General features: G+C 47.5%; 1 protein-coding gene and 1 non-coding gene across 2 annotated transcripts in view; both read right to left on the bottom strand.

Moving 5' to 3' along the window:
- Positions 1–12021, bottom strand: part of LOC123767354 (uncharacterized) — a 126182-nt gene that overhangs the window by 69726 nt on the left and 44435 nt on the right. The window contains 1 exon segment of the mRNA XM_045756985.2: positions 7281–7384. Within this exon segment, the coding sequence (XP_045612941.2) occupies positions 7281–7378 (98 nt within the window). The 5' untranslated portion in view covers positions 7379–7384.
- TRNAT-CGU (transfer RNA threonine (anticodon CGU)) lies at positions 4404–4476 on the bottom strand. Its single transcript has one exon. It is a non-coding gene; the product is annotated as a tRNA-Thr (tRNA).

The raw sequence follows: 12021 nt of genomic DNA, 5'->3' as shown, positions 1-12021 counted from the left end.
GTCTGAATGTGACCCTGGCACTCTGTTCCCCTTTGAATTCTGGCGACCCTGACAAGCCAACCTTGAGGTTACCTTGAGGTGCTTCCGGGGCTTAGAGTCCCCGCGGCCCGGTCGTCGACCAGGCCTCCTGGTTGCTGCACTGGTCAACCAGGCTGTTGGACGCGGCTGATGGCAGCCTATGTTCATCCCTAGACCATTCACTCTGCCAATTTGTATGAGGCTAGCCACGAGCATCTGGCCTCCAACTTTGGACAGACTGTTATAGTATAGGGTATATGTGGCGCAGTGGGCGTGTCACAGCCTTAACAAATAAAATTGATCATTGATTGATTGACAGTTGAGAGGCGGGCCGAAAGAGCAGAGCTCAACCCCCGTAAGCACAACTAGGTGAATACAGCTTACATCCAGTTGATTGACAGTTGAGAGGCGGGACCAAAGAGCCAGAACTCAACCCTGGCAAGCACAAATAGGCGAGTACAAATAGGTGAGTACAGCCAAAACAGCCCGTGCTCAATTCCAGCGACAAGACAGAAGCCATAGGGCAATCGTTCCTTTCACCTGATGCCTCTGTTCACCTAACAGTAAATAGGTACCTGGGAGTTAGGCACCTGTTGTGGGTTGCATTCTTGACCTCAATAAGCCTAATAGACCTACTGGCACTGAGTATGGCCAACTAAACAATAGTCAAACTTTTACTCGGAGCGACTGAGGGGACACGAAAGCTGCAACACGGACACCCGGGATGTGAAGATGTGCAGGCTCGGTGTTCGATCCCCGATCACCCAAGTGGCTAGGCAGTGGGCACCGCTTCTTTCATTTTCTCAACCCGTTCTCCTAAATAGTACATCACAGTTTTGCAAACGGTTGGAACAAGTTAGATGAGAAGGTGGTGGAGGCACACACACACAGTAGTTTCAAAGCGTTATATGACAAAGAGTGCTGGGAAGACGGGACACCACGAGCGTAGCTCTCATCCTGTAACTACACTTAGGTAATTACACTTAGTAAAATTATACGTCAAAATGTAATTACCTAAGGCCAATAACTTATGTACTAAAAATTTGTACATAAGAACAAATTGTACATAAAAAATTGTACATAATTGTGGCTCGTGAAATTGACGTCATGTCCCGTTTTCTGTTCGTGGGTCCTCTAGTAAGATAGGTTCGAACAATTTAGTACATCAGTTTAATGACGTTAGGGAACGCTCGAGAGAACGAGCTGCTTCCTCATGCATGTCCCAGCTCCTTGTCCTCGTATGTATGCCTTCAAGGCACTATATAGTCATACTGGCTTGGACCTTTCTCCTGATATCTATAGTCCAGTTCAAGCTTATTGAGACGAGAAAAAATACATCTCAAAGGGATAGAGAAACTTAGGCTATTTCTACCCCCTCCTTGGTCTAGTCTCAATCGTAGCCTCGTGTAGCTTACGTAATTATCAAAAGCAGGCGGCCAGCCTGGGCAGGGTGACGCCACATATGTTGACAAGGATTACCACCACACACGATAACATATAATGACATCACCATTTCTGCTCACAGCCCCGCTCCTGTGCCAGGTAAGTACTGCTACAGGCTCACCATAGCCCGTGCTACTTGGAACTGTTTGTTCCCAGTAGCTGAATCTTACACAACAACATTCTGCTCCATTTACTCAACATACACACACTCTTAGGGATTTGTTCTGGTGATAATTACGCCCTAGACCTCATTGTGTCAGGATGAACCTTCAGCATTTACTTGTGTAAGAATGCTGCAAGGCTTGGGAGCTGCGGCTATACTGCCAATATGGCGGGCAAGGTCGAGCCTGGCCGAACAAAGATGTACCTGGCGCTATGTTTACCTCAACCACCACTCGCCAAATTTCATGACTAACAAAGAACAAACACAATTTGTGTGATACCCCAGGCCTTCTCCTTCACGGTAAAACACCTGGCTCAAGTGGAGGGGGGGGGGGGAGGGGGAGGGCTAGCGATACATACAGCAAACAAACACTTGAATTTCACTGACAATGGATGCATTCTGCTACTCCAAGGATTATGTTGTGGAGCAGAGCCACAGGAGTGAGTAAGAGGAAGCGAGCCAAGCACACGGACCTCCATGTAGATAGTATGTGTGTGTGTGTGTGTGTGTGTGTGTGTGTGTGTGTGTGTGTGTGTGTGTGTGTGTGTGTGTGTGTGTGTGTGTGTGTGTGTGTGTGTGTGTGTGTGTGTGTGTGTGTGTGTGTGTGTGTGTGTGTGTGTGTGTGTGTGTGTGTGTGTGTGTGTGTGTGTGTGTGTGTGTGTGTATTCACCTAGATGTATTCATCTAGGTGTGCTTACAGGGTTGAGCTCTGGCTCTTTCGGCCCGCCTCTCAACTGACTCACTCACTCACTCTCTCTCCATACACCCAGGAAGCAGCCCATAGCAGCTGTCTAACTCCCAGGTACCTATATACTGCTAGGCAACAGGGGCATCAGAGTGAATGAAACTCTACCCATTCTCCACCATCACCGGGGACCGATCCCTCGGTCCCTAGGACTGCGAATCCCGACCGCTGTCCATTCAGCCACCAGGCCCCCCTGTGTGTGTGTTGGGGGGGGGGGGAGGCGCCAAGCCTAACACTGGACAAGCGCCAAGCCAACACCACAAACATTCCTCCAGAGGCGCCAAAACTAGCGCATGGGAACTCCCAATACATGTGGATCATTATATATTTCGTGCGGGGGGTTATCTGGAGAGGATTTCGGGGCTTTAGTGTCCCCGCGGCCCGGTCCTCGACCAGGCCTCCACCCCCCAGGAAGCAGCCCATGACAGCTGACTAACACCCAGGTACCTATTTTACTGCTAGGTAACAGGGGCATAGGGTGAAAGAAACTCTGCCCATTGTTTCTTGCCGGCGCCTGGGATCGAACCCAGGACCACAGGATCACAAGTCCAGCGTGCTGTCCGCTCGGCCGACCGGCTCCCTAAAAATGGAGGGAGGGAGAAATGAAATATTTCAAGGTGTTTCAAACTAATCCGAGGAGAAAGCGAGACAAAGCAGAGCAAATTGGAATGTCTTCAGATTATTCTAGTGACATCAGGTTTCAACCATTCACTCAAGATAACCTCAAGATAACCTCAAGATAACCTCAAGATGCTACCCCTGAATACAACATTCATACAGCCTGCCTAAGTATACTTTTCACATGCACGAGGGCCCAACATAGGCCTACACAAACACTGTAGACATATGTATATGTACATATACATATGTAGAATCATATGTACATCCCCTATCTCGAGGAAAAAATGTTTTAGTTTTTAGTTTAGTTCATTTATTATGCACCCCATACCCATCTTGTGGGCAGTAGTGGAAAGGGTTACAGAGGCACATAATATTGTATCTATACATTAATAGGTAATTATGTAACCTTATTTAGGGAATAAAACACTGTCTTGTGGGTAATAACTGGGACACACTGAAGCTCATACACAAGCTGCAGTGTATTTGTTCATCTTACCGTTACCGTAAAGTTAAATTACCCGGTAACAATTCCCCCCGACCGTTACCAAACCAGTATTTACCCAGGTCTTTCGTATATATAAACTTATCAGTTGAGAACGGCCACAAACACCGCAAGCAATAGTGATTGACACATGCAGACAGCCAGTCACAACAGCGTGGCTGACTGACACCAGAGCCACACACACAAGGGAGGGACGATGTTTCGCTCTCTCCTGGACTATTATTCAGTCGTGTAAATTACGTAGCGGGTGGGACGATGTACTAACACATCAACGCCCTACTTCAACCTACCCAACACACACACACACCTCCCCAACACCCCCAACACACACACACACACACACACACACACACACCTTCCCAAACACCTCCAAACATACACACACCTCCCCCTATAAACGTCTTGCAACAAGAATACGTTTATCATGATGTATCAACTTACATTTTCCGTGATATTTGATTTCAATGTTTACTGTGCACCCAACACTTGTCCTGGGAACGGTGGTTCTAGCCCGCCAAACACACAACGAAACTACCACGTTGGTACAACGTTCGAACAAGATTTTAACACCTAACAAGTTATAACAACCAATATAGCAAGTTGTAACAACGTCCTAGTACGTCATAAACACGTTAAGCCAAGATGTAACAACTTTATTACAAGTTGTAACAAGCTGAAAAAAGGGTCAGTTACGGTTTGTATTCACCTAGTTGTGTTTGCGGGGGTTGAGCTTTGCTCTTTCGGCCCGCCTCTCAACTGTCAATCAACTGTTTACTAACTACTTTTTTTTCCACACCACACACACTAGGAAGCAGCCCGTGACAGCTGACTAATTCCCAGGTACCTATTTACTGCTAGGTAACAGGAGTATTCATGGTGAAAGAAACTCTGTCCATTTGTTTCTGCCTCAGTGGCCTCGTGCGGGAATCGAACCCGCGCCACAGAATTACGAGTCCTGCGCGCTATCCACCAGGCTACGAGGCCCCTTGGAACTTGATAAAGCGTCTCCAAAAGATACAGGATCAACCAGGCTGTGATTCGTATGCCAGGCTGCGGGCAGCGTCGTCCAACAGCCTGGTGGACCAGACCATCAACCAGGAGGACCTGGTCACAGACCGGGTCATGCGGTCAGTTGCTGTTGTTAAAGAATTGCTACCTGGAACAAAGTTCCAAGTAGCACGGGCTATGGTGAGCCCGTAGTGCCTTATGCGGTCAGTGATTCCCAGAATCAACAATGGTTGAAGGTTGATCTGCTTCGTTATTTATATTTTGAGACTTAAGAACTCGCGAAACCGACTACAGGTAAACTATAGGCTCGAATAGCACTCAGAAATGAACACAAATACAGCCTTACCGGGGCTCGAACCCGGACCTGAATTTGCAAGTCAAGTACCATCTCCACTGTCCACTAGATGCCTCGAGTGATCGCTCATACTAATGCTACCTTCCACTCAGCCTGGGGGGGGGGGATAGGCCTATTTCCACCCAGCCTGGGGGGGGGTATAGGCCTATTTCCACCCAGCCTGGGGGGGTATAGGCCTATTTCCACTCAGCCTGGGGGGGGGTATAGGCCTACTTCCACCCAGCCTGGGGGGGGTATAGGCCTATTTCCACCCAGTCTGGGGGTCTTGTGAAAGTATTACAAAAAATTCTGTAATGAGTAAATCCATATATTTCCATGTGGTTTTATTGCAAAGTAATATTTATTTCCTCGTGTTTAATATAACAGAATTTTACTTAAGAATTTATAACTTAAATTTATAACTTAATAATTTTTTGTAATTTCCATTAGGCTTTAACACTAATGGTCAATGAAAAAAATAAGTGCAAATATTTTGAGTGACAATATATCACTTGATAGTGACTCGCCAAATTGATGTGATGTCCCGTTTTCTATCTTGTGGGTTGCCGTGTTTGGTTAATTCGGTCAATTTAGTTCATGAGTTTTATAGTGACGTTGTGAGGGCTGGAGAGGACGGCCTGGTCTGAGGGAAGCCTAGCTCACGGAGGGAAAATGGGAATTATAGTGGTAGAGTCTCAGGGGTAACTTTAAAATACTTGGGATGATCCACGATGTAAGTTTGACGAACTTTGGAGAGAGAGAGACAGAGACAGAGAGGGGTATGGGGGTGCCAGTCCCCGAGGTGGAGGTCGAACAGAGTGCCAGAGCAGCAGGTAGCAAGTATATAAGCTACGTCAGAGTGCCTCTCACGTGGACAATGGCTAGTGCGTTCTTCACCTCTTTCACCTTTGCACCGGATACGTCTCCCGACAGTTCTGGATACACACTACCTTTGCACGTGCAAAGGTACAGTTGCAATAATTGTACAAATACGAGGACACGTTCAAGAGTGTATATACAAGAGGGGGGGAAAGAGAGTGGGGATGTTAGGAGAACGAAAATTATACAGGGTGGGAGAGAGGTCAGAATGTGAGAAGGAAAGAGGGGGGAAAGGGAAAGAGAGGAGGAGATGAAAGAGAGAAGAAGAATGGGAAAAAACGGAGGAGATAAAGAGTGGGGCTGGGGGAGATTTTAAGAGAAAATCGAGAGGGAAGGAAAAGGTGATGGGGGAAGAGAAAGGTGGAGATAGTGAGAGAAGGGGAAGACAGAGGGAGGAAGAGAGGAGAGGAAAGAGAGACCCGGGTACAGCAGGGTACCCCATCCACTAGTGAATATAATGTTAAAACATGATTCTATGTCTTCATATTTCCTCTGCCTTACGACCACTTCCAGGGACCAGATTCACGAAAGCACTTACGCAAGAACGTGTACATCTTTCCTCAATCTTTGACGGCTTTGGTTACATTTATTAAACAGTTTACAAGCATGAAAACTTCCCATTCAACTGTTGTTATTGTTATAAACAGCCTCCTGGTGCTTCGGAGCTCATTAACTGTTTAATAATTGGAAACAAAGCCGCCAAAGATTGAGAAAAGATGGACAGGTTCGTAAGTGCTTTGTAACGGTTCTATTGTTACGTAAAGTATGGTGACAAATAAACACAGACACTAAGATACTATATATATATTTGGTCGAATATACAGAAGTACACAGGTGATACGTTGGTGTGAGTTGAGCGCACTGAGCGTTGGTACAGTATCTCGCAAGTGTCTGCTCTAGACCACACTTGAAAGTAGACTCTGGTTAATGTTTGCTATTGCTGCTTATATGCCCGGGCAACGCCTCACCTCATTCATCTCCAAAGGTTGACAGGAATATTAACAAAGCATTTGGAGCGAGTATATTATTGGGATAATCTACTCGCTACAGCTTCGTGAATCTGGCCGCAGGGCAGCAGGCAAGGATTATTTTCTGGGACTGTCTACGCGCCACGACACACCCGCGACGGAGTACGCAGCACTCCCATGGAACCTTATCTTGAGGTTATCTTGAGATGATTTCGGGTCTTTAGTGTCCCCGCGGCCCGGTCCTCGACCAGGCCTCCACCCCCTAGGAAGCAGCCCGTGACAGCTGACTAACACCCAGGTACCTATTTTACTGCTAGGTAACATGGGGCATAGGGTGAAAGAAACTCTGCCCATTGTTTCTCTCCGGCGCCCGGGATCGAACCCGGGACCACAAGTCCAGTGTGCTGTCCGCTCGGCCGACCGGCTCCCTGGACACACAAAATAAAATTATCTGAGAAGTTTCAGGGATTTGTAACAAGACTGTTCCATAAATACGAATAGGATATCAACTTAGGCGAAGAGAACTCCACATAACTGAAAGTATGGAGAGCTAGAGGAGACATGGTCGGAGCATACAAAATACTTAGGACGTTGCGTACCTTTGTTTGAGCTTGTGGCGGTGGGAATGGAGTCGAACCCCGGCCGTGTTCTCCATCCCACCCATGATGTTGTTGATGGCTCCCTCTGACACCACCATCTTGACCTGCAAATATATATATTTATATATATATTTATATATATAGATACATGTGAGAAATATAAATAACAATGACGAATATGAAGTATTTTTAGAACAACAAATAGAAGCGTAAATTAAGGAGTAAATTATATATATATACCGTAGGTTTTTAGCAAAATATAGAATGCTAAATTATCTTCCAGATTACTGCAGTGATCCGGGCTTAGCCTCTGTATCTAGACTGTATCATACGCACCAATTGGTTGTTCAACTACTGGTGATTAAAGCATAGTTTTCTTTGCTAAATGCGCCATTTACACCCCCCCTCCCCCCCCCCCAAGGAAACCCCCAGGAAAAACCAGAGGAAAATCCCCAGGAAACCCCCAGGAAATCACTAGGAAACACCCTTGAAACCCCCCGGGAAATCCCAGGTAAACCCCAAGGAAAATCCCCAGGAAACCCATGGAAAAAAAACAGGAAAGCGATTGAAACATTGATGGCTAAGCCTGTGCTTGACACGAGATATAAACAATATGGTCCAAACTACCTTGATTTCGGGGTTCAACGCCCCCGCGGCCCGGTCCTCGACCAAACCTCCACCTCCAGGAAACAGCCTGTGACAGCTGACTAACTCCCAGGTACCTATTTACTGCTAGGTTACAGGATCATCAGGGGTGAAAGAAACTCTGCCCATTGTTTCTCGCCGGCGCCCGGGATGGAACCCGGGACCACAGGATCACGCTGTCCAGTGTTCTGTCCGCTCAGCCACCGGCTCCCTCGGGGCAAAATTTAACATTTAAATTTAAATAGAGCCAGTGAAGAGTAGAGGCGCCATCAGAGAACACTGTATGAACACCAGAGGTCCACATTTGTTCAATATTGTTATAGCAAACGTGAGAACGTTTGCAGCAAAGGTTAACTTCCTGTATGACAGTTTCCTTGCAAGAAGTGCCGGACCAACCAGGCTGTAGTGGATATGTGGGTCTGCGAGCCGCTCCCAGCAACAGCCTGTTGGACCAAGTTATCACAATTGAAGCCTGGATCCAGACAGGGCTCGGGGAGTAGAAGAACTCCCAGAACCCACTCCCAGTAAAGGGATGTGCTGGAGTGTGGTGTGAAGAAAGGTTACTTACTATCCCTTACTAAGGGTGTGACCCGGAGTGTATGGGTGTGACCCTGAGTGTATGGGTGTGGCTAGGGTGTAGGGAAGGAGGGGAGGGGGGGCAGAAGACAAGTGGCATATACAACACGGTCGATAGGCCGCCCCAGTAAGGTGACACCCCCCCCCCCCTTCCTATCCCAGACACTGTCTCGGCTGTCGCTCCTGCTCCAGACACTCGGCCTTTCACCTTATTGGTCAAGCGCTCATGGAGAAGTATCGTTGTACACTGATGCATCATCTTTTTATTCATATTTTACTGTTAATCATAAAACTTATACGACTTTACTGATAAAACAGCAACCAATTGATATAGATTGTGGAGCTGATATCACGACAATTTGCTCTCATTATTCTTGATATCTGTACTGCTATCACAATCATCATTAATATAATTGCCTGTCGTCCCAATACCACTTTCCTGCGTCACTAGTATATCAAGCCCTCGTTATACTCCAGCCAGAGTATGCTACTGATCAACATCCGGTGCCACACCACCCAATGTGTCCCTGGGTTTCGAACCCTTCCACTCCCGTACCAGAATAGTGATCATATCTGGTCCACTTCAGGGCTTGTATCAGCCCACTTCATCTGTTATCTTTAGGCTCCCACTCATTATCACCTGCTTCACTATCACCCGTGTGTTTCACTATCGTGTGATTCACTGTCGCTTGTTTCAGTGTTTCACTGGTACACCTTCACTATTCACTATCCACCCTGGTACACCTATTCACTATCCACCCTGGTACACCTATTCACTATCCACCCTGGTACACCTATTCACTATCCACCCTGGTACACCTATTCACTATCCACCCTGGTACACCTATTCACTATCCACCCTGGTACACCTATTCACTATCCACCCTGGTACACCTATTCACCCCAAGTGTTTAAACCCCTAAACACCTGTATTTACCTGAGCCAAGTCTTACCTGGGCTTTAAGCGATGACCTACTAACGTATAGAAATAATTAACAATTAAAAAATCATCACTGATTAAAACCAATTCAGCAACGTAGGCCTACTCAGACAGGCCGGCCTACTCTATAACGTATAGCTATATAAAACCTGCCCAGTATACAGAACACAAGACTTGGTTTCAGTTTATAGAAACACATCAAAGCCGGGCTTGGGGGAGTAGAAGAACTCCCAGAACCCCCATCATCACGGGCTCGCCATAGCCCGTGCTACTTGGAACTTGTTCCGAGTAGCTGAATCTATAACAACCCATCGTCAAGCAGGTATCAAGCCCCATAAGAGAACAGTTAACGTCAACAAGGGCAATTAAGGAGGGGCGGACGAGGCTGAGACATAATTGCCCTCTCGTCTTGTAAGACAACTCTCCCGACGGTGATTGATGATTGATAAAGATTAAGCCACCCAAGAGGTGGCACGGGCATGAATAGCCCGTAAGCCGACGGTGAACTTCCGCACTTTATTTATATACGGTGAGGCGGTACGAGACGTCTCGAACCGGAGTCTTAGTAGATGCCAACGTCACTGCTAACCTGGGGCCAGATTCACGAAGCACTTACGCAAGCACTTACGAACCTGGGGCCAGATTCACGAAGCACTTACGCAAGCACTTACGAACCTGGGGCCAGATTCACGAAGCAGTTACGCAAGCACTTACGAACCTGGGGCCAGATTCACGAAGCACTTACGCAAGCACTTACGAACCTGGGGCCAGATTCACGAAGCAGTTACGCAAGCACTTACGAACCTGGGGCCAGATTCACGAAGCAGTTACCCAAGCACTTACGAACGTGTACATCTTTCCTCAATCTTTGACGGCTTCGGTTACATTTATTAAACAGTTTACAAGCATGAAAACTTGCCAATCAACTGTTGTTATTGTTATAAACAGCCTCCTGGTGCTTCGGAGCTCATTAACTGTTTAATAATTGTAAACAAAGCCGCCAAAGATTGAGAAAAGATGGACAGGTTCGTAAGTACTTGCGTAACTGCTTCGCGAATCTGGCCCCAGGTGTGTGAGGCCAGCAGGAGAGTGTGAAAGTTGCTCCAACAGCTGCTAATGTGCTTTTCACCTTTGTAAACCCCACATTAATGACATTATGTAAAAAAAAAGGACATCAAATACTATTTATGTAGAACAGACGTAAAACTGTGTATTTATGTATCTATGTATGTAGGTTAGATTAGCAAATCCACAAGGGCCGTGACGAGGATTCGAACCTGCGTTAGATTAGCCATTTATAAGTACTACAATCCCCTTCTGTGGTTGATTGTTCAATAAATCACTGAACTATATGTTTAACAGATCTCTCACCCTGTCCATAAGAAGACAGAAGAAAATGTACATATGCTGGTTAGCATGGTAAATGTCTGGCCACGTCTGTGGTAGACACATAATAATAATAAAACTGCCAATGTCTGCAAATACAGACAAAAACAAGGCACGATTTTATGTCAACCTTTGCGGTCAACACAAAAATCATCATGATTTTGCATTGCAATACAAAATGTTGAGAGAGCGGGGACCGGGTGATAAAGCTCGACCTGTGCTAGCACACATAGGTGAGTACATCTAGGTGATGTGGTCGAGGCTGACTCCATCTTGAGGTTATCTTGAGGTTATCTTGAGATGATTTCGGGGCTTTAGTGTCCCCGCGGCCTGGTCCTCGACCAGGCCTCCACCCCCAGGAAGCAGCCCGTGACAGCTGACTAACACACAGGTACCTATTTACTGCTAGGTAACAGGGGCATTCAGGGTGAAAGAAACTTTGCCCATTTGTTTCTGCCTCGTGCGGGAATCGAACCCGCGCCACAGAATTACGAGTCCTGCGCGCTATCCACCAGGCTACGAGGCCCCTCCATACACACTAATTTGAAATGTTGATATCAGAGAGCCCAATAGGCTCGGAAACCTGTACACCAGTTGGTTAATATAAGAGGCGGGGACCAAAGAGCCGAAGCTCAACCCCAGCACACATCACAACGGTAAGTAATCGTGGTTATATAGGCCCTTATCAGCGGCGTTCATCACCACTATCTCTGTGTGCTGGATCTGTGTCACCCCCTTTGGTGCCCGTGTCACCCACTTTGGTGCCCGTGTCACCCTCTTTGGTGCCCGTGTCACCCCCCTTTGGTGCCCGTGTCACCCACTTTGGTGCCCGTGTCACCCCCCTTTGGTGCCCGTGTCACCCACTTTGGTGCCCGTGTCACCCTCTTTGGTGCCCGTGTCACCCCCCTTTGGTGCCCGTGTCACCCCCCTTTGGTGCCCGTGTCACCCCCCTTTGGTGCCCGTGTCACCCCCACTGTGGTGCCCGTGTCACCCCCCTTTGGTGCCCGTGTCACCCACTTTGGTGCCCGTGTCACCCTCTTTGGTGCCCGTGTCACCCCCCTTTGGTGCCCGTGTCACCCCCCTTTGGTGCCCGTGTCACCCACTTTGGTGCCCGTGTCACCCACTTTGGTGCCCGTGTCACCCACTTTGGTGCCCGTGTCACCCCCCTTTGGTGCCCGTGTCACCCCCCTTTGG

This window comes from Procambarus clarkii, chromosome 74 (genome assembly GCF_040958095.1).
Source record: "Procambarus clarkii isolate CNS0578487 chromosome 74, FALCON_Pclarkii_2.0, whole genome shotgun sequence".
Taxonomy (NCBI): domain Eukaryota; kingdom Metazoa; phylum Arthropoda; class Malacostraca; order Decapoda; family Cambaridae; genus Procambarus; species Procambarus clarkii.
This window is presented reverse-complemented; position numbering and strand designations above follow the sequence as displayed.